Raw genomic sequence first — 18,434 nt, 5'->3', positions numbered from 1 at the left:
GACACTTTGCGGCGGCGTGCGCGGCGCTCGGCGGCAGCGCCCGGAGCACGAGGGGCGGCCGGAGGGGAGCGGGGCCCATGGCGGCGGGGACGGGGACGGGGACGGGGATGGGAGTGCGGGCGCTCCCCGCCTCCCCCAACTGGTACAGCAGCCGCTGCAGCGATGCCAGCAGTGACGGCCGCCTCTTCGGCTTCGCGGCGAGGCACCGCGTCTGCCTGCTGGATGTGGCCGCCGCCGCCGCGCCCGCGTTCCACGGTACCGTCACAGCCTCCCCGGGCCCCGCGCCCGCAGGGGCTGCGGGGCCTCCCCGCCAGCGGGAACCGGGGTGGGCGGGCGGGATGCGGGAGTGTGGGCAGGCCCCGGGTGCCCCGTGACGATTGCTCCTCGCCCTCGCTGCCAGGGGAGCTCATCGGGCACACGGACAGGATCTCCGGCTTCGCCTTCTGCCACTGCCCCGGGCAGAGCAGCCTCTGCGCCAGCAGCTCGGATGACGGCAGCGTCAAGGTCTGGGACAGCGGGACCCTGTCGCCGGTGCTGGAGTACAGCCTGCACCAGGTGGGGACACGGGACACGGGCACGGGGACAGAGGACACGGGCACGGGGATACAGGACACGGGACACAAGACATGGGGACACGGGCACGGGGATACAGGACACGGGCACGGGGATACAGGACACGGGGCACAAGACATGGGGACACGGGCACGGGGACAGAGGACACGGGACACAGGACACGGGACACAGGGCTCGCACTCGGAGCACGGCGAGGCTGCTTTGCCCAGAAGGGAGCTTCACGCAGGTGTGATGGAACCTGTTTGGCGCTCCTGGCCGCCTCTTTGTTCGTAGCCTGCGGCGCTGCTCATCCGTGTCGTTCGCTGCTGCTTGCCAGCACAGCCCGTGGTTTGGGCTCACTGCCTTTTAACCCTGTGGGGATTCTGAAAATTCCCACAAATTGTACTGGTTTTGGACAAGTTGCAAAAGTCAGGCCTCAGAGGCAGCAGAGCTGCGATTTTAGCTAAGCAGTAGACATAAGATTTGTCAGCAGAAAAATTATACAAGAAGTAGAAAGTAGGGACAAATAGAACAATGGTAAGTGTATTAACACTTGGCTAGAATAACTCCCTAAGTTATAGAAAAGTATATTTAACGGGATATTAGGAAGTTCTAAGCTTAATAATGGAGCTCTGTGCATTGTATCTTAAGGCTTACAAGTAGGTATTGTATTCAAAATAAGCAAGCATTGTTTTAACCAATGGTATGTGTGCTTATAGTGGTTGTATAGAACTACTGTCAGTATGCTTTTGCTCTGTGTGAGTGGTCAAAAGGCTTTTAAATTAAGTTGTAACATTGAGTTCTTGGTCTGCTGCCTGGGATGTGAGCTGCTGGCATCTTCCCATTGTCATATCCATGTAATGAAGCTGATGCTGGAAAATAAACAGCTCGAGGTGCATTTGTTAGCAGTCCCAGCTCACCTAAAGTGATCTCAGTAAATTGCTGCAGCCACAGGACAGACTAAATGTGTATTTAAAGAGCTCCTGCAGCTCAGGGGTGCCCATCAGCAGCTACATCCATCTCTAAAACCTGGAAGAACAGAGGCACTCAGGGACACAGCACAGTGCTGCTGGGCACTACTCACAGATGACGTCCTGCCTGTTTCTCTGTGTTCGGTGAAGTAAAACACCTTTAAACCTTCCCAATGCTCTTTCTTCAGAATGCCATCTCAGCACTTCACTGGTCCCCTCTTGTGAAAGATCTGATTGTGTCTGGTGATGAGAAAGGTGTCATTGTTTGTTACTGGTACAACAGAAGTGACAGCCAGCAGTTCTTCCCAGAGCCCAGGACAGTTTTCTGCCTCACCTGTTCTCCTCATCATGAAAACCTGGTGGCCATTGGGTAAATGCTCATTACTTAATGTTTTTTTTTCCCTTATGTCTTGTTTTCTACTCTTCTGCAAGAATTTAATTGTGAGGTTTTGCTACGTGGCTGAAAGGTAAATTTTAAGAGGTCTTGGTGGATGTTCTTTTAGTTTTGGAGTAAAACAAATTAGAAATAACTTTTAGATTAAAAAACCTGCAAAGGCAAAGAAATCTGTGAAAATGTAATGGTCCAGCCTGGCTTCTCTGTAATAGGGTGATAGTGACCCTGGAAAGAGCCTGAAAATCACCTTGGATATTATTCCACAAGCATCCAAGAATCTCTTTATTAATTTACATCTCTGCTTTCAGCTACAAGGATGGCATGGTGGTGATAATTGATATCAGCAGGAAGAGAGAAGTTGTGCACCGGCTGAGGGGCCATGAGGATGAAATCCATTGTCTGGCCTGGTGCCCTGTGCCTGGGGAAGAGAGGTTACCTGCTTGGCAGAATGAGCTTCAGGGTATGTGAACATGATTAACAACTTGTGGAGTATTTTTTAGTTCATGTAAGTGTCCTTCTAGAGGACTGAATTTTTTACAGAATGTTAGTAATTAGCTAAGCAACTGATAAGTTCAATAAAATATGTTCTGATATAAATCAATGTAATTTTCAGCTCATTTTTATGACACTTTGATTTTTAAAGCATAATGACATGACTTCAATGCTATTCAGCAGTTCCTTCAGAAGAAGGCAAGGTTCCAAATGGGGAGCTGACACAGGACACAGCCACGAGGAAAGGTTGTTACCTGGCCTCTGGAAGCAAGGATCAAACCATACGAATATGGAGCTCTACCAGAGGCAGGAGTAAGTAAGAGATAAACACTAACAAGATGTGGAATAGCTCCTGAACTACAAATTGCCTTTGGCCAGATTCTAAGCATGGAAGACTGTGGTCCAGAATACCAATATTTTATGAGGTTAATGCATTATCATGGAAATTATTTGATAACCACTGGTAAGATAGATAATAAGGATATCAGCTGTCACAGGTAGGATTGGGAGCACCATCTGGCTGCCTCCCATATTCCCATGATAAGATCTTGCTTTTCTTTTCCTTGCTTTATAATGTTGTTGAACTCAAGACAGTTTAGGCTGAAATTTTCCATGTCAAGTGTCTGCCTAAAGCTGATTATTTTGGAAAACTCACTTCAACCTTTGTTTGTGCTGAAAGCATGGGGAATGCAATTAAAGCTGCATACTCCCAGGACTCCTCTGTCTGTTTGAGAATTTGGATGTGGTGCCTCCTGGTCCTGCAGGTGTGATGACTCTGAAGCTGCCACCCACCAAGAGGAGAGGTGGAGCTGTGGACCCGGCGGTCAAGGAGCGCATCTGGCTCACTGTCCACTGGCCTGTTGGCCACCCCTCAGACATCGTGTCCAGTGGCTTTGGGTAAGTGGGGCAGCCAGCAGCAGCTGCAGACTCAGTTGTTCCTACTGAAGGAAGAGCTGAGTACTAATGACATCCCCTTCTTCCTTCTTTCCCAGCGTTACAGGAGAAAACAGGCCAAGAGTTAGAGTTCAGATGTGGAGAAAATCACTATTTGTCCCATAATTTGTCTAACAATCTGAGTATTGACTGCCAATAGCACTAATTGTGGTTTTGCCCATCTACTGGGAAAAAATGGCAGTTTTCAGGTGGAGTTTGGGTGTGTAGCTTTTAGAATTTATTACTCCTGTATACTTGCAGTATATAGTTTATATAGGGCCTGTGTTGTTCTTCTGAAGTGAAAAATTTAAATAAATTTCAATTTTGCAGAGGAGAGCTGCTCTTTTGGAATTTGACCCAGCCTGGCAAACGCAAGTGGACTCTTCTGGGATCTTCAGAAGGACAAAACCACTCCAGAATTGTGTTCAATCTCAGTTCTGTGAAGCACCAAGACAGAGAGCTCCTTTTTTCCATTTCAATGGACAGAGATGTAAGAGCCATTTAAAAATTAGCATAGGAATGCCTCTACAATGCAGCTTGAGTGAGTGAGACTAACCCTTTTAGGGCCAGTTTTTCTCTAGAAGTGGGTTTATTTTAGCACTTTATAACATCACTTCTTGCCGTTTGTTCTGAGCACAGGTTGGGTATGTTTCTGTTAGTTTATAAACTTAATCTCTTACTATGTGAGTGAATGCTTATGACATTCTGGACTTGAATTGTAAGCATTTAATGAATGGAGTTTTACACTTCTTTTCTTCTGTATTTCACTTTTAAAAGGCCTGGTTTTCCTTCTTAAATTCATTTAATTGTACAAATTAATGCACTTATTTTTTAATGGGCCTTTTTTTAAAATCTTTGGTTTTTTACAGGCAGCAGAGTGTTTCCTATTTTGAAATTGGAAGAGAAACTTAGTAAAATATATTCATTATGTCCATTCCAGTCTTGCAGCTACTGCAGCCCTGTGCCATGGAATCCTCTGGGTGCAGATCACATCCTGCCAAGCCTTGCATTTGACTCTTTGATTTCCGTGTCTTGTCAATCACTCTGTATTTAACAGAACATTCCTTGTTCCTCAAATATTCTTCAGGTGAAATGTTGGGATCTATCAACTCTGGACTGCAGCTGGACCATGCCCTCCCTTGGAGGGTTTGTCTACAGCCTTGCTTTCTCCCCCGTGGACACGGGCTGCCTCGCCATCGGGGTTGGGGACAGCATGATCCGAGTGTGGAACACTTTGTCCATCAACAACATTTATGATGTTAAAACCTTCTGGCAAAGCATAAAGTCCAAGGTTACAGCAGTAAGTGTGCCTTGGATTCCTTTTTTTTTTGTCCCCTTATCTCTTTTTTTCACTCCATTTTTTTTCAAGTATGTTTTTCTCTCTCTTTCACTCTAAAGGTTTGTCCCATCTAAAATGAGATCAAGCCACCTTGTTCATTTTATACTCAATTCTTTCTGTATACAATACATTTTAGGATCTGGCAACAAGTTTTTAGACCTATTTACAATCCTAGAAGCTTGCATTTAGGTCTAGTGGAAATAAGCTGAAGCCCAGCTGGCTGTTATGTTACTTTCTCACTTTTATCCTCCTTCATGATTCTTCCTTGCTTCACCCATGGTTGCCCTTGCTCTTCTAGGAAGTTTGACAAATACAAAAAGCCAATACAACCAACATAGTTGCCTTCAGTTGGGGTTTAACCACTGGTTGGTCAAAAGCTACTGCCTGGTAAAATAGCTGGCAGCTAATTCTGTTTTGTAAAGTAGGTATCAAATAGCATTTTAATCATTTTAGTCCCTTGCATCTTATCCCGTCATAACTGGAAGGGAGAAAGCCTTTGATACTCAGAGCAGAGTGATCAAATCAAGTGGCTGTGGTTGGAAGGGTGGTGTAAGGTCCTTGCTCATCAGTTTCAGTGTTTTCCTTTTGCTTATTATTTAGCAATAAAGTCTTTGTAGCTTAGGTCATTTTGTGTCTCTTTATGTTTTTCTTGCAGTTATCCTGGCATCCAACTAAGGAAGGCTGCTTGGCTTTTGGAACAGATGATGGAAAAGTTGGCATATTTGACACTTTGTCCAGCAGGTGAAAAAGTAGCTTTCAAATGCATTAGTGTCAGATCCTGATGGTGTGTTACCACTCTGGGGTGCTGTGGTCTTTCCTAAGGGATATCTTTACTGATAGGAGTGAGATTAAATTCCAATTAGTCAACCAATTGGCTTTTCAGTGCATTTTTTCATTTTCATCATGTCTGTGAACTTCAAAGGTGCGCTTGCTTTAAGGTAAATTTAAAATGGCATGACCAGAGATCAGACTTTACCCAGAAAGACATTTTCTGGGAAGGAGGAGCAGCAGGGAGAACAATTATGTTAGAATTTTAGTAGTGTCCTACAGGAGATGTTAAAGAAAGCTTGGTTGAGCCGTGGCTTTAGAATGTTAGAGCACCTGTTGTTCCAAGTCTCTTGCTTTGATTTTATCTTCTTTTACTTTCCATTTGCTGAAATCTGACTGCCCTTGCTTCCTTATCTTCCTGCCCAGTGCTAAGAACAAGCCACCTCAGATCTCCAGCACTTACCACATGAAGACAGTGTACACATTAGCCTGGGGTCCTCCAACTCCTCCTCTGATTTCTGGTGAGTCTTGCAGCACCTTGTGACAAAGCAGGATGTCCATGCAGAGCACACAGATGCCAGGAAGCTGCTGTCCCCTCCCTTCTTAGGAAAAGGAGCTCTATTTGCTAGTGGCAATCCTTTCCAGCAGCTAAGAATGTGTTCTGCTTGAGGAGCTGTTAACAGTTTTGCAAGGGCACAAACTCTTGTGGTTTTTAAATTCTGGTACTTTCAGCAAATAGGTTTGAGTAGTGCCCCACACCTCTGGGATTGCTTCAGGGAGTTACAGGCCAGGAATTTCACAGACTTCCTGTAGCAATTGCACCAAATCAAATACTGGTTCCAGAGTTTCTGCCGTTTGAACATTAGCCTTTCTTACACAACTTGGATTTTTTTCTTTTAAGGACCAAAACTTAAAGGGGATTTTATTGGTTTTGTGCTATGAGGGATTTGTTGGTAGGAATGAGAGCTCCTTTTAGAGGGTTGTACTGTGAGAATTTCCTGCTGCTGAACCACAGGCAATTGAAGGATGTATATTGCTTTTTGAAATAATGCTTTGATTTATATTGGAAGATATTAGTTCTGTGAAGAGGGATGAAGAACAGAATGTAATTAGCACTTTTTCTCTGTCGGATAGGAGAAGAAAGTGAACAGCCCTCTGTAACTTTATATAGTTGTGCTGGAGAAGGAATTGTTTTTCAGCACAATCCCTGGAAGCTTAATGGAGAAGCACATGACATCAACAAAGTCATCAGAGACACCAATTCAATCAAAGTGAGTATGAATTTGAGGGGTTTTATGGATTCATGGTAACCATGCCACAGTTTCCATGGCCTTGTAGTTGTAAGTTTCTGATTTTGCCTTTTTGATGTATCTGTAACAAAAAACTTTGTTCACAGTCCTCAGTGTCCACAGGTGAACTTCGGTGACACTGACTCAAACTATTTAAAGAGTTTATATATTTGTGTCTGAAGAGGGTGGTTGGTATTTTTTTTTCTCCTGTGTCAATAAGGCACATCTTTTTCTGGAATCAGTTGCTTAATTTTCTACACTGTGATTTACTTGGGAAAGGTAAATGGAGGGTAGAGTTTGTGCTTAGAATTGTGTACGGCTGTTTAAAATAATAAGAGATTTCCAGATTCAAAACACTTGAAATTATATCCTGAATATATCCTGGCTTAGACCATGTGGTAGGCATGCATGAGTTATTTACCTCAATTCCTTTAATTCCCTTGCTTTGACCATGAACTTTTTAAAACAAACTTTTCATTAAAAACAACCATGGTTTTGCAGGAGGCTGTTCCATTGATACTGCAGCCAGTGCAGAGTGGCTGGTGATCACCGAGTACCTTCTCAAGTGTGATCAGTCATTTCTTAGTTGAAAGTATAAAATAAGTGAAGTGGGTTGGATCTTCAGTTCATTCAAGTCAGCTGAAGTCAGTCCAAGGGTATTGATTTGTATCACTTGGGTTTTGGCTTCTTCCTTGAGTTAAGACTCTCTGGGGTTTAAGAGTAATGTCAGAGGCGTTAAATGATCATACTGAGGCATCTGAGTTTTAAATTGTAAGTTGCTTTTCTCTGAATTCAAATGAATAGGGATAATTATATGTAAACTTTGATTTCTTTTGAAGTGTGAAAGAATTTGCTTGCAATGTCTGGTGCTTTCTAAGGAGTGTAAGGACATGAAACATCAATGCCCTACTGTAATCCAGACAAAACTTCAAAATATTTCTCAGAACTAAACCAAGCATTGGTTCTTGCGTCAGTTATTTCAGTGTTAATTGCTCAGGTTTATGTCACTGTTACAAAAGCAATGGACACTTTTATGACTCTTCATTTTGCAGACTAATTGCAGCTCTGTCCAGTTGCCAGCTGGATTTGAGATTTAAGACTTTTAGGCAATAATTGTGTCTTCTTTCTGCAGCACAAGCTGCCTGCCCGTACAGAGGTCAGCTGGAAACCAGATGGCAAACTCCTGGCTCTTGGCAATGAGGATGGGTATGTCCCACTTGTGGGTAAAGGTGCTGGCTGTGCTGATCTTGACTGCAGTCACTGTGGTGAAGCAAAAGTACTTTTTGTTGCCCTGGTTTGTCTCTGTTCTTTCACTGCTGATGTATTTGAATCATGATAATATGGAATTCCCTTCTGTTATTTATTGTAGCTGCTCTTGGCATAGAGGATCCTCATTATCACATTAAATTCTATTTCAAGGATCCACTCATGGTAGACATGCACTTTTGCTGATCAGTGAAACCAGGGTTTAAGCTGAATCCAGAAAGCACAAACTCAGTTACTCTTAATTCGCATGCTCCAATTCTGCTCATGCTAGATAACAAAAATGTTCCCATTTTCACCAACTACTGAAATTCTTACACTGTTGTTCTTATATTTCAGCTCAATTGAAATATTTCAGGCACCAAACTTGAAGTTGCTCTGCACTATCCAGCAGCATCACAAACTGATCAATGCCATTCGTTGGCACCATGAGCATGGGACCCAGCCAGAGCTGAGTTACTTGATAGCTTCAGGCTCCATCAATGCCACCATTTATGTGCATAATCTGAAGAGTGTTGTAGGTAACAGTTTGCAGATTATATTCTAAATCTTGGCATCTTTTTTTGTTTGTTTGTTTATTTCTGTTTTGTCTTTCTGGCCGTCCTTAATAATTTTTCTTTTTTCTTTCAGAGAACTCTTCAGAAAATCCTCTGACAATAACAGAGCCTTTTCGAACTCTGGCTGGGCACACAGCTAAAATCACAAGTCTTTCTTGGAGCCCCCACCATGAGGGAAGATTGGTGTCTGCTTGCTATGATGGCACTGCACAGGTATTGTTCAGAGCACCTCAGAATTGTATTTCAAATCATCCATTCCACAGCTGATCAAAGAGCAAAACTTGGTTTTGTGAGATAAACTGTTGACGCGCTTCAAGTTTATCCTTGCTAACCATCTGCTCATTCTGGATACGTGATATGCAGATTATTGTGATTTGTGAATTGATTTGTAAGTCTAGTCATTAAGGTTTTCCTATTAGCATTTTTGGATCCTTAGAAAAGAAAGATGTTTTGCAGCTGTATCAGCGCAGATAAAGGAAGTGCATGTTGGTGTTTGAAATGCCCCTGCAAAATCCAAAAAGAGAAGTTCCCACCTGTGCAAATCATGAGAAAATGCAGAGTATTAGGTGCAGAAGTGACTTTGAGTGATTGCATTTCTTTCTTGTTGCCAAGGTGTGGGATGTGATGAAGGAAGAGCCACTCTGCAACTACCGAGGGCACCAGGGCCGCCTGCTGAGTGTGCAGTGGTCACCAGTGGATCCAGATTGTGTTTATACAGGAGCAGATGATTTTTCTGTTCACAAATGGCACATCTCCAAGCAGGAACACACACGGCCTCCTCAGGGTGAGTGTATTCTAACAGAAGATCTTCCCTGAAGGTAATGTTGGAGCTGGGACATGGGGAGTTGCCGTGTTGAAATGATGCAAATTCTTGTGCTGAGTTCCAAACCTACCTCTTCCTCTTCAGGAATAAACTGTGTCTAGGTTTAAATTGAGTGTCCTTACTTGGAAACTAAACATTGATCCTGAAATATGGGCAGTTAATACACTAAAACTTGCACCTTTTATAGGCAAAAAGAGTATAGAATTAGAGAAGAAAAGAAGTATACAGCCAAAAGTCAAAGCCAAGAAGAAGAAAAAGCCTGTAGGCAAGAGCCCAGGCAAGCAGGATGCAAATGATGCCATGAATGGAGATGACAGCATGAAGGAAATGCTGCTGGAGGAAAATGGAGTGTCAGACCACGAAGGAGACAAAGAAGTTCAGGAGGCAGAGTTGGCTGATAAAGTCTCTGTGACTGGTAATAATCAGATCATGTTAATTCAGTGTTTCCCAGACTGTTCAGCACTCAGAGCATCACCAAGTTTAATTTTAATGCAGATTTTCACATTGTTTGCTTTTACTGAAATTGTCCACTGAAGGAAAAAGGCTCTAGAATGCCTTTTATAATTTTCTAAACTAGTCTGGGACTTAACTGTCTTCAGATAACAAGATTTTGGCCTCATGGACAGAATTACTATGTTTGGCTTGAAACAATGTCATTTTTGATCAGCATTGATAGATCTTATAATACTGATGGATCCTCATTAGTGTCTCTTGACATTTAGCCTTCTAAAAAAACAGTTCTTTGTTTTCTTCATATTTCCTTTCCCTAAAAAGCTGTTAAGTTCTATGGCAGAGCAAAGCTTGGTTTCTGTGTATTTCAAAATTATGTAACAGAATGTGAATGTGTATGCATTTCCATTCATTGCTTTGCCTTTTTTTTAAATCACAGTGTCCAGGGATAATTCTTCATCTGCATGTGATTATTCTTCATTCAGCTTGCCAAAGCCTTTTGTGACCCAGAAAGCTGCTCCTGTGAAAAAGGATACACCAAAAGAGAAACCAAGTTAGTATGTTTCAGGCATTTTTAACAGTCCTATATCAAGGCAGAGTTCCCCATTCTAGACGTGTTTGACTGCAGCTTCCCTTCCTATTTGACACCTAATTAATGCCAGAGAAAGAAAAGGGTGCTTTTGAAATAATTTGAGGGGTTCTGCTGTAACTGCAGCAGCAGTGACTAAAATGTGTCTGATTTTTCAGCTCCTGATGCCTCTCTGAAGAAGAGGAAGCCTCGTTCTATTCTGCCCTTCAGCACGTTAATGGATCACAGATCAAAAGAAGAATTGCATCAGGACTGCTTGAGGTTGGCTGCATGTCTGAAAACTAAAGGTATCAGTATAAAATTTAAAATACTTAAGAGTCAGGTAATCAAAATCAAGTGTCCAGGGACTTGACTTCAACCACAGCACATTTTTTTAAATCCTCACCTTTATCAAAGAGTGTGACTTGGTGTGGTATCAACATTAGATCTGAGTGTTGACCAGCAAATTATTAAATCTGCTGTACAGGAGAGAAAGACAGAAGTATTTACCAGCACTTGAGTGGTGCAGTGACTTGGCACATTCTAGTTCCCAGTTTTGTGTCAAATCCTAAATATTCATTCTTCTTATCTGGTTTAGATAATAACGAAGATGTGTCCCCTGACCTCAAGGATTGCATCCACCTGGGGCTGTTCACAGACAGGGATTCTCTGCACAAGATGATTGATATGGAAGGTAAGTAGCATAAAGAATATGTCCACTCTAACTGTTATATTCAAGTAGAAAACAAATTGGGGAAGATGCTTGAGTTTTCTTTACTGTGGATTACAGTCTAGGATTAAGAATGCAGCTCTCTGTGAGAAGAATATACATCTTTTTCCCAGATGGTTTTTAAACCTTTCAGATGCAAACCTGCTTCATCTGAAGCTTGAATGATTTCCCTTTTGCCAAGCTATTTTCGTGTGACAAATGATGCTATTGCACTCATGCTGATGGGAAGTGTGTTTGCTTCCAACAGGAAAGCACCACTTGGAGAATGGGCACGCAGAGCTCTTCCAGCAGCTCATGCTATGGAAAGGAGACATGAAGAGTGTCCTGCAGGCAGCTGCTGAGAGGGGGGAGCTCACAGACCAGCTCGTAGCCATGTCACCCATGGGTATGTTTGCTCTTGCACCACATGAACTGGTGGAATAGGCTGCCAAGGGTCCCCTCATTCTGGTGATTCTGGACAGAAACTCAGGAATTAGTCCTTTGTGAGATGATTAGCAGTCCTTACAGCATGCTACAGTTAAGTTACTTTACTGGCTGTGAAGTCCTGCAGTCATATTCAAGTCTTAGTTTTGCCCTGCTTCATTGATTTGTGTTATGATGGTTAAGAAATAGAAACTAACCTGGGGCAGAGAGATACATGTTGAAGAAACCAGTGATGGTATCACACAGGAATTCTGCAGTCATAAAACTGTTTCCAATAGTGTTGCCTTCTCTTTTGCAGTTGGCTACCAGGCCTGGGTTTGGACAGTGGAAGCCTTTGCCAAGCAGCTGTGTTTTCAGGAGCAATATGTGAAGGCTGCCTCCCATCTCCTGTCCATCCATAAAGTCTATGAGGCTATCGAGCTCCTGAAAGTGAACAATTTTTACAGGTTGCTGTATATTTATGTTTAGCATTCTATCTGGGTTTTGGTGGGGTGGTTTTTTTTTGTTTTTTGGGGTTTTTTATGTGGGGTAGATTGAGCATTTTGATTCTCTCTTTGCACACAGATTAACTTTTCTGTCTGGTTTCCCTATGTGCATTAGGGAAGCAATTGTAATGGCTAAGGCCAGGCTGCGACCAGAAGATCCAGTTCTGAAGGACCTCTACACCAGCTGGGCAGCTCTGCTGGAGAAAGATGGTCATTATTCCATGGCTGCCAAATGGTGAGTGCTGCTGAGGAGAAGACAGAATTGGTTCCATGCCTCAAACAAATTGGATTCTTGGTTTTGTAGCAGTTGGAATCTGTTAACTGGCCTGGTCATTGGTTGTCTGAGCTGCTTTCTGAGCCTGATCTCACTAAATTTCCTCTATTGTAGGTAGGAAGGAGAAGCTCCAGAGAGCAGATCAAAGCAGAAAGTTCAAATGCCATGTTACATGTAGAGCCATCACTTTCCACAGACATTACTGGCAGTTTTTGAAAGCTAGTTTAGCAAGTCTAAGATTAGGTTGTCTACAAAAAGCCTTTGTGAGATTTCCAACTTTTCCACTGGAATCATGCAGTGCAGCAGTCCATCTTGAGCTTCTTGAAGCCTTAGCTAATATTCTGGTCATTGGGTTATCTTGCTCCAGCTGGAGTGTTTTAACTTTGTGACTACCAAAATTACTAATACCTCATTAAATATTTTAGCTGGAGTAGTGTCCTCTGCTTGATGCTGATTTCAGTTCTGGCATTTTTGTGGGTATCACACTTCTGAAAGGATTTGAATGAAACCTAGTAGGGATTTGTTTCCCACTAGGGACAAACAGCTGCATATAACTTTTGTCTCCTGAATCTGTTTCTTTTTATTGCTCAACCAAGCCACTTGTGGCATGCAGACCACCAGAGATTTCAGTCCTGACTTTAAGGCTGTGTGACTTCCCCTTTGTGGCTTTGCATCAGATTGTTCACAATATGTCTGTAGTAAACTTTGATAAGAAAAAGTGGTGAGAGCTCTGAGAACCTGTGGAAAATCCAGGCTCATCCTCATCTGTGTATCTGTGCTACTGTGTTGCAATACAATTCAAAAACTATTTTAGTACCAATCAACTTGTTTTGCTTTTATCTTTTTCAGTTATTTGGGAGCTTCCTCACCCTATGATGCAGTCAAAGTGTTGTCAAAAAAGGGGGATGTGGCATCTCTTAAAACTGCTGCTGAGCTTGCTCAGATATCTGGGGAGGAGGAGTTGTCAGCAACTTTGTCTTTGAGATGTGCCCAAGACCTGCTATTATCCAGGAACTGGGTGGGAGCTCAGGAAGTCCTTCAGCAGCATAAAACTTTATTTGTGAGTTTGGTCCTTTCCTTTCCACCTTCTTCAGTGTTGTCTCTCTCCAGATTGACATAATTTGGTACCACTTCCCAGTTTTTATAGTCCGCAGGTGCTCCTTTAGACTGGTTTTGCCTCAAAATATTTTTCTAGGAGTACATTGGGTGGCCCTATGGCATGGCCATGGTAGGGATGCATGTAGACTCTGTGCTTGTTGTGATATGGGAGGTTGTAGAGAAAAGTGGGATTCTTCTTTTAATTGTAATACTGATCATAAGAAGAAAGAAGTACTTGCTTTTTGCATTAAAGGAACAAACGAGCCAACTGGAAGTCCAGCTGCTGGAGGCTTAAATTTGAAATGTTTTTGTGGACTGAGAAGCACATGGATACCTTGGTTTGCTCTGAGGTTTCCTTCTGACTTCCCTTAGGCTCTATCACCAAGAATCTGCCACCAGGCATGATATTCTGAGTCACTCTACCTGCTGTGGTCAGCAGGGGATTGTTTTTCTTGTTGCAACAGCTCAGTGCTTGTTTATTTTCCTCCTTGTTAAAGGGACAAAGACTGGTTTTCTGCCTGAACGAAGTGCTCTGCAGCTGCCTCAGTGAGAGGAATCCCTGTGAGCGAAAGAGTGCCGTGCCCCCCTCTTACCACAGCTGGGAGCTCAACAGAGAGGCCCCATTTTTTGACATGGTGACAGAAGTGTGGCAGAATGTGCTGGGCATGGACACCACTGAGAAAGCCACATGTGCACAGGAGCAGCTTCGCAGGATTGAGCATCCTCCTTCAACCAGCAACACACACCCAAAGCAGGTAAATGGATTTTGATATGTGCAGGCACAAAACATTACTTGGAGATGGGCAGTAAAGCCAGCCACTCTGTGGTGTTGCAGCAGCCATTCCCAGGGAAGTGATGTCTGCACCCTGCTGCAGGATGGAGTTTTAGTCTGGGAGAGAGATGATCAGCCTATGGGACAACTTTGTGTAGCCACCAATTTCTGTGTAGGGTAAGAACTGACATAGGGTGTTTGGGGTCAGCACTGAGGTCACTGAGATGTGATGGACAGAGTAGTCTCAGCAATGACTCAGAGTTTGTGTTGGAGGTAGGGCTGCTTGTTGTCAAATTAGTTGGCAAGGTCTGTCCATAGACTTGTTCTCCTGCAGCTCTTCTCTGTGACCACAGTGAGTCACTGCTCCCACTTCTCATCTGTTTACTAAGACACAGGCAAACACAGTGGCTGATTTTACAGCTCCAGGTGATGTAGAAATGCTCTATCTCCTGCTGAAGGAGATTGTGTAAATTGCATTGTCACTAAAATTGCTTTTGGTGAAGTCATGTGCTTCTGGGCTCTTCCACAGTTGTCATAAGCTCACACTTTGCAATGAAACTATTAACTCTCTGTTGCTCCCTTTAGGTGCTTTTCCATATCTCCCATGACCTGGCCCTCGCAGCCCTGAGCTGTCACTTGGGTACGTGGGATGAGGCAGTGAAAAGTATTCTTGGGGCTGTGACCCGCAGTTTTGATGCTGGGAATTTCACTCTGATGCAAGAGATTTGCAGTATCATCCTTCCTGAGGGTGAGTCTCTCCTTCTGGCTCTTCTGGCACTGACAGGGCTCTTTCCTGCCAGCACAGCTGTGTCCATTAATGTTCCTAGGCTAAATAATGTCTGGAAGCAGCAAGACATAGGCATATCTGTGGAAACTTGTGGAATTTGGCAAGTGCAAAGGCCACTGGGCAATGAAAATTCCTGACTGTGGAAGGAAGCTCAGCTGTGTCACTTGGTGTGAGTGATGTAGGAAATAGTGAATTCTCTTCTGTGAGGGAGACATAAGAACGCTGTTTTCATTTCACATCACAGCAACACATACACCAGCTTGTCCTCTATTCTCTTTAGGTTATGCAGTGCATTTAGTTTGTGGCTTGTGATTATGTGACTCTTGTGCTTTACAGCTTGAGGCCAAGGAAATTTGTTTTAGCTGATAAGAACATTTTAGCTAGAACAGAGTATTGTGTTCACAAAGATGCCAAAGATGTTTTTGTTTTCATAGTTTGTGCACTGCTCTGCCAGCATCTTGAGTAAATCCCTGATTAGGGTTTCCAGGTTCATTTACCAGATTCTGCTCATTGTCTTTGGAAAGTTCCATGAATTATTTGTAATCCTTTTCTGATTATTAGGCTGTGATGACCTGAAAAACAAACTGGACAGCACAAATTCTCAGAGTATGGATGCCTGCAGGAGTCTGGAGGGCTTTGTGGCTTACAGACTGCTCTATGACCTGTGGTGGCACCCACCCAAAGACTCCCTTGGCCTGCAGAAGGCTGTGTTGGGTGCTGTGCTATGTCCCAGTGAACAGACAGCTCTTGAGAAGAGCTGTATTTCAGGTGACCAGTCCCCTGAAGAAACAGTTCAAAGTGCAGCTGAGATGGGTGAAAATCTCTGCAGTACAGCTGAAGTTCCTAAGAGTGAGACACAGCGTGACTCAAGAACTGATTTAGTCCATGTGGCAGACAGACAGTCAAAACTGAAGGGTTGCCAAGTGCTCCTTTCAGGAGAGATGGCTGCTTTGCAGAACACCCAGAGAGACATAGCTGAGGTCCAGGAGACTTTAGCAGAAATGATCCGCCAGCATCAGCAGCAGAGGAACAATCTCCAGGAAAACACAAATGGAAACACCCAAGGAAGCAACCTGGAACAGAGTTCAGAGACTGAATCAGACAAACCATGCTCTGACAGCAACGAGATTAATTGGTAAGACTCAGCACAGGGATGAGTGTGTCAAAAAGTGTTGCTCTTTTGTGTGTTTGTGCGAGAAATTTCTTGTTTTGCCTGGACTGCCTCTAATCTCTGGCCCATCATCCAGGAACACTTGAATATACAGCTCAGAAATCCTGCATTTCCCCTGGGCTGAACCACCACATGCATAAGCTCAGTGCAGCTGAGTATTTCTGTGATGCATGAGGTGTTACAGAAATAAACAGGGCAGCTTGAAAAAGGGAGGGTAATGAAAAGACTAAGCATGATCTAAGAACATTGGTTTGGGACTTTGGCAAGAACAAGCTAGAGCATAAAACACTCAGCCAGTTCTCCTCTGTGCTCCTTGTCCAGGGGGGAGGCTACAGTCACCTAACAAAAGAGTTACTCATGACACCTGCTCTTCTCTTGGCAGCAAAGATGAAGCAAAGCAACCGGTCACACTCCCTGAGCTCACAAAGCAGCTTCTGAAAGCGAAGCAGAAATTAGCTGAATTCCCAGACAATTTAAAGGTAAGTTTTCAGAAGAGCCATTGCAGTTCTGAAAAAAGTCATTCTGTAAGGCCAGCCTTACCACAGAATCCCTTTCAAACAGAAAGGATCAGTGGCATTCCTTGTGATCCAGTGGCAGTTTTGAGGGAGAACTGACACATGGCAGCAGGGTGGTGTTTTTATTTCAAGTATCATTTTCCCCATGCAATTGGAAAGCACAGCTAAAGCTACTGTGTGGCAGAATTCAATGAGATATCCTGTATGGATCATCCCATGCATTTTAAGAGTAATCCCTTGCTACTCATGTACGAAAAGAAAATTATGAACAATGAAATCAAACATTTAAGCTATAAAATGGCCTCTATAGATTAGGAACTGTAGAAAGTACACATCACACTTTCAAACACATGTAACCATGGTGATTGGGCAAGAGGGGGCAAACGTGGATAAATGTGAATAGACAACGCACCTGTTCTGAGAATGCTACAAAGCAGTATCTTTACAGAGCTGCCTGATTATGTTGAACAGCTGTAATATAAACTGCAGACATCACCTCATGATCCTTTTTTTGCAGGTCTTCCCATTCCCTGACGTGCTGGAGTGCTGCCTTGTGCTCCTGCACCTTGGATCCCAGTGTCCTCCTGAGCTGCAGGAAGAGGCTCTGGCTCTCCTTAGGAAACACGGTGGTGCTGGTGTTTACAAAAAGGGTGGCAGGAGCTTCCTGACATGACATTTGGAGACCAACCTGTCTCCCTTGAGCTGCCTCCAGCTACTTAACACTAAGGCTGCTCTTTCTTCAAGTGAAGGCTTCTTTTGATGGCTGTGGCTGTTACTGATACAAACTGTCAACTTTATACACATCCACATGTGCTCATACTTATTTAAGGAGACTGTTAGAAAACTGAAAAGCAGTAGAGCGAACTGTTATAACTGATTTTTGTATAGTTTTTTATTTGTTGGACACTATGCTAATGAAAGCTCTTGCTATCTACATGCAAGAGAAGGTTTTGAGCAGCTGTGTAGTCTTTCAGCAGAGGAGGAAGAGTAGCTGCCCTCAGGAAAATCAATGGTTTCTGTAAGCAAACTGACCCTTAGGCCAGTATTGTCCTAAAAAGCATTGTGAGTTTATTTTCTCTCCTTTAAATAAAGTCTTCTACCACCATGAATTGGTATTTAATTTGATGTATAGAAATGAGTTCTCTAGAATGGTACTATTCTAGAAAGTGCCAAAACCAATCCTGGATTTTGCAGTCTTGAACATGCAGTATTTTGACCAGTCATACAGCTTACTTAGAGGCTTTGTTAGAAAAAGTAACTTCTATGAAAGGCACAAGTGTGCATAAGCTTCATTGAACACAGCATCTGTCTTAGTCATTTTTAAAGCAAGGTTTTAAATGTATGGGTATGCTTCATGAATTTAGAAAGATTCAAGTACAGTAAAGATTATTGTTTAAGAATTAAAAGTATGGATTTTTTAGATCAAAAGCTGTTCCACATTCTTCCAGCCAAAATGCAAACTCAGTCCTGACAGATTTCCTGCTTCAAGCTGAGTAAACCCTCAGAACAACTTCAAGAGCAGCAGGTGAAAGCCAGGGGTTAGACTGAAACAAGATCCTGCTGTAGATGCGTTGCCACCAATTTGCATTTGCTAAATTCTGTACAAAGCCACTGAAAACCAGGCGGGGGAGCCAGTGCTTAACCAAAATGCCTTCCTGCACTTAGAGCAGCAACCACTGCAGTTTAGATGGAGCAGAAAACTTGACACACGTTTGTCCCTTTAAGTGGCCACTCTGCAGTGCAGGAATACTGCACCAGACTGAGCTGTGCTGAGAGAGCA

General features: G+C 43.3%; 1 protein-coding gene across 2 annotated transcripts; it reads left to right on the top strand.

Moving 5' to 3' along the window:
- Positions 1–47: 47 nt before the first annotated feature.
- On the top strand, positions 48–17,763 carry GEMIN5 (gem nuclear organelle associated protein 5). Of its 2 annotated transcripts, none has more exons than XM_021552141.3 (28): positions 48–255; positions 401–555; positions 1,712–1,893; positions 2,226–2,377; positions 2,593–2,721; positions 3,174–3,306; positions 3,673–3,832; positions 4,430–4,642; positions 5,337–5,422; positions 5,876–5,970; positions 6,584–6,720; positions 7,871–7,944; positions 8,341–8,522; positions 8,632–8,771; positions 9,171–9,342; positions 9,569–9,796; positions 10,271–10,384; positions 10,579–10,707; positions 10,998–11,093; positions 11,377–11,514; positions 11,851–11,998; positions 12,153–12,272; positions 13,161–13,371; positions 13,907–14,164; positions 14,767–14,929; positions 15,530–16,103; positions 16,522–16,618; positions 17,172–17,763. In XM_021552141.3, exons 1-28 carry the CDS (start codon positions 78–80, stop codon positions 17,325–17,327), a joined length of 4,620 nt encoding a protein of 1,539 aa, XP_021407816.3. In that variant the 5' UTR covers positions 48–77; the 3' UTR covers positions 17,328–17,763. The 2 variants fall into 2 exon arrangements, with proteins under 2 accessions (XP_021407816.3, XP_021407815.3); XM_021552140.3 differs by having other exon boundaries at positions 2,590–2,721.
- Positions 17,764–18,434: the final 671 nt, after the last annotated feature.

This window comes from Lonchura striata, chromosome 13 (genome assembly GCF_050655825.1).
Source record: "Lonchura striata isolate lonStrDom1 chromosome 13, ASM5065582v1, whole genome shotgun sequence".
In the NCBI taxonomy this organism is placed as follows: Eukaryota; Metazoa; Chordata; class Aves; order Passeriformes; family Estrildidae; genus Lonchura; species Lonchura striata.
This window is presented reverse-complemented; position numbering and strand designations above follow the sequence as displayed.

What these genes read in the sequence shown, in the direction of transcription:
- GEMIN5 (XM_021552140.3), top strand. Translation starts at nt 78, where the DNA reads ATGGCGGCGGGGACGGGGACGGGGACGGGGATGGGAGTGCGGGCGCTC. An exon ending in AAAGTGAACAATTTTTACAG is followed by an intron (nt 11,999 to 12,152) that starts GTTGCTGTATAT and finishes TATGTGCATTAG; the next exon opens with GGAAGCAATTGTAATGGCTA. An exon ending in AATTCCCAGACAATTTAAAG is followed by an intron (nt 16,619 to 17,171) that starts GTAAGTTTTCAG and finishes CTTTTTTTGCAG; the next exon opens with GTCTTCCCATTCCCTGACGT.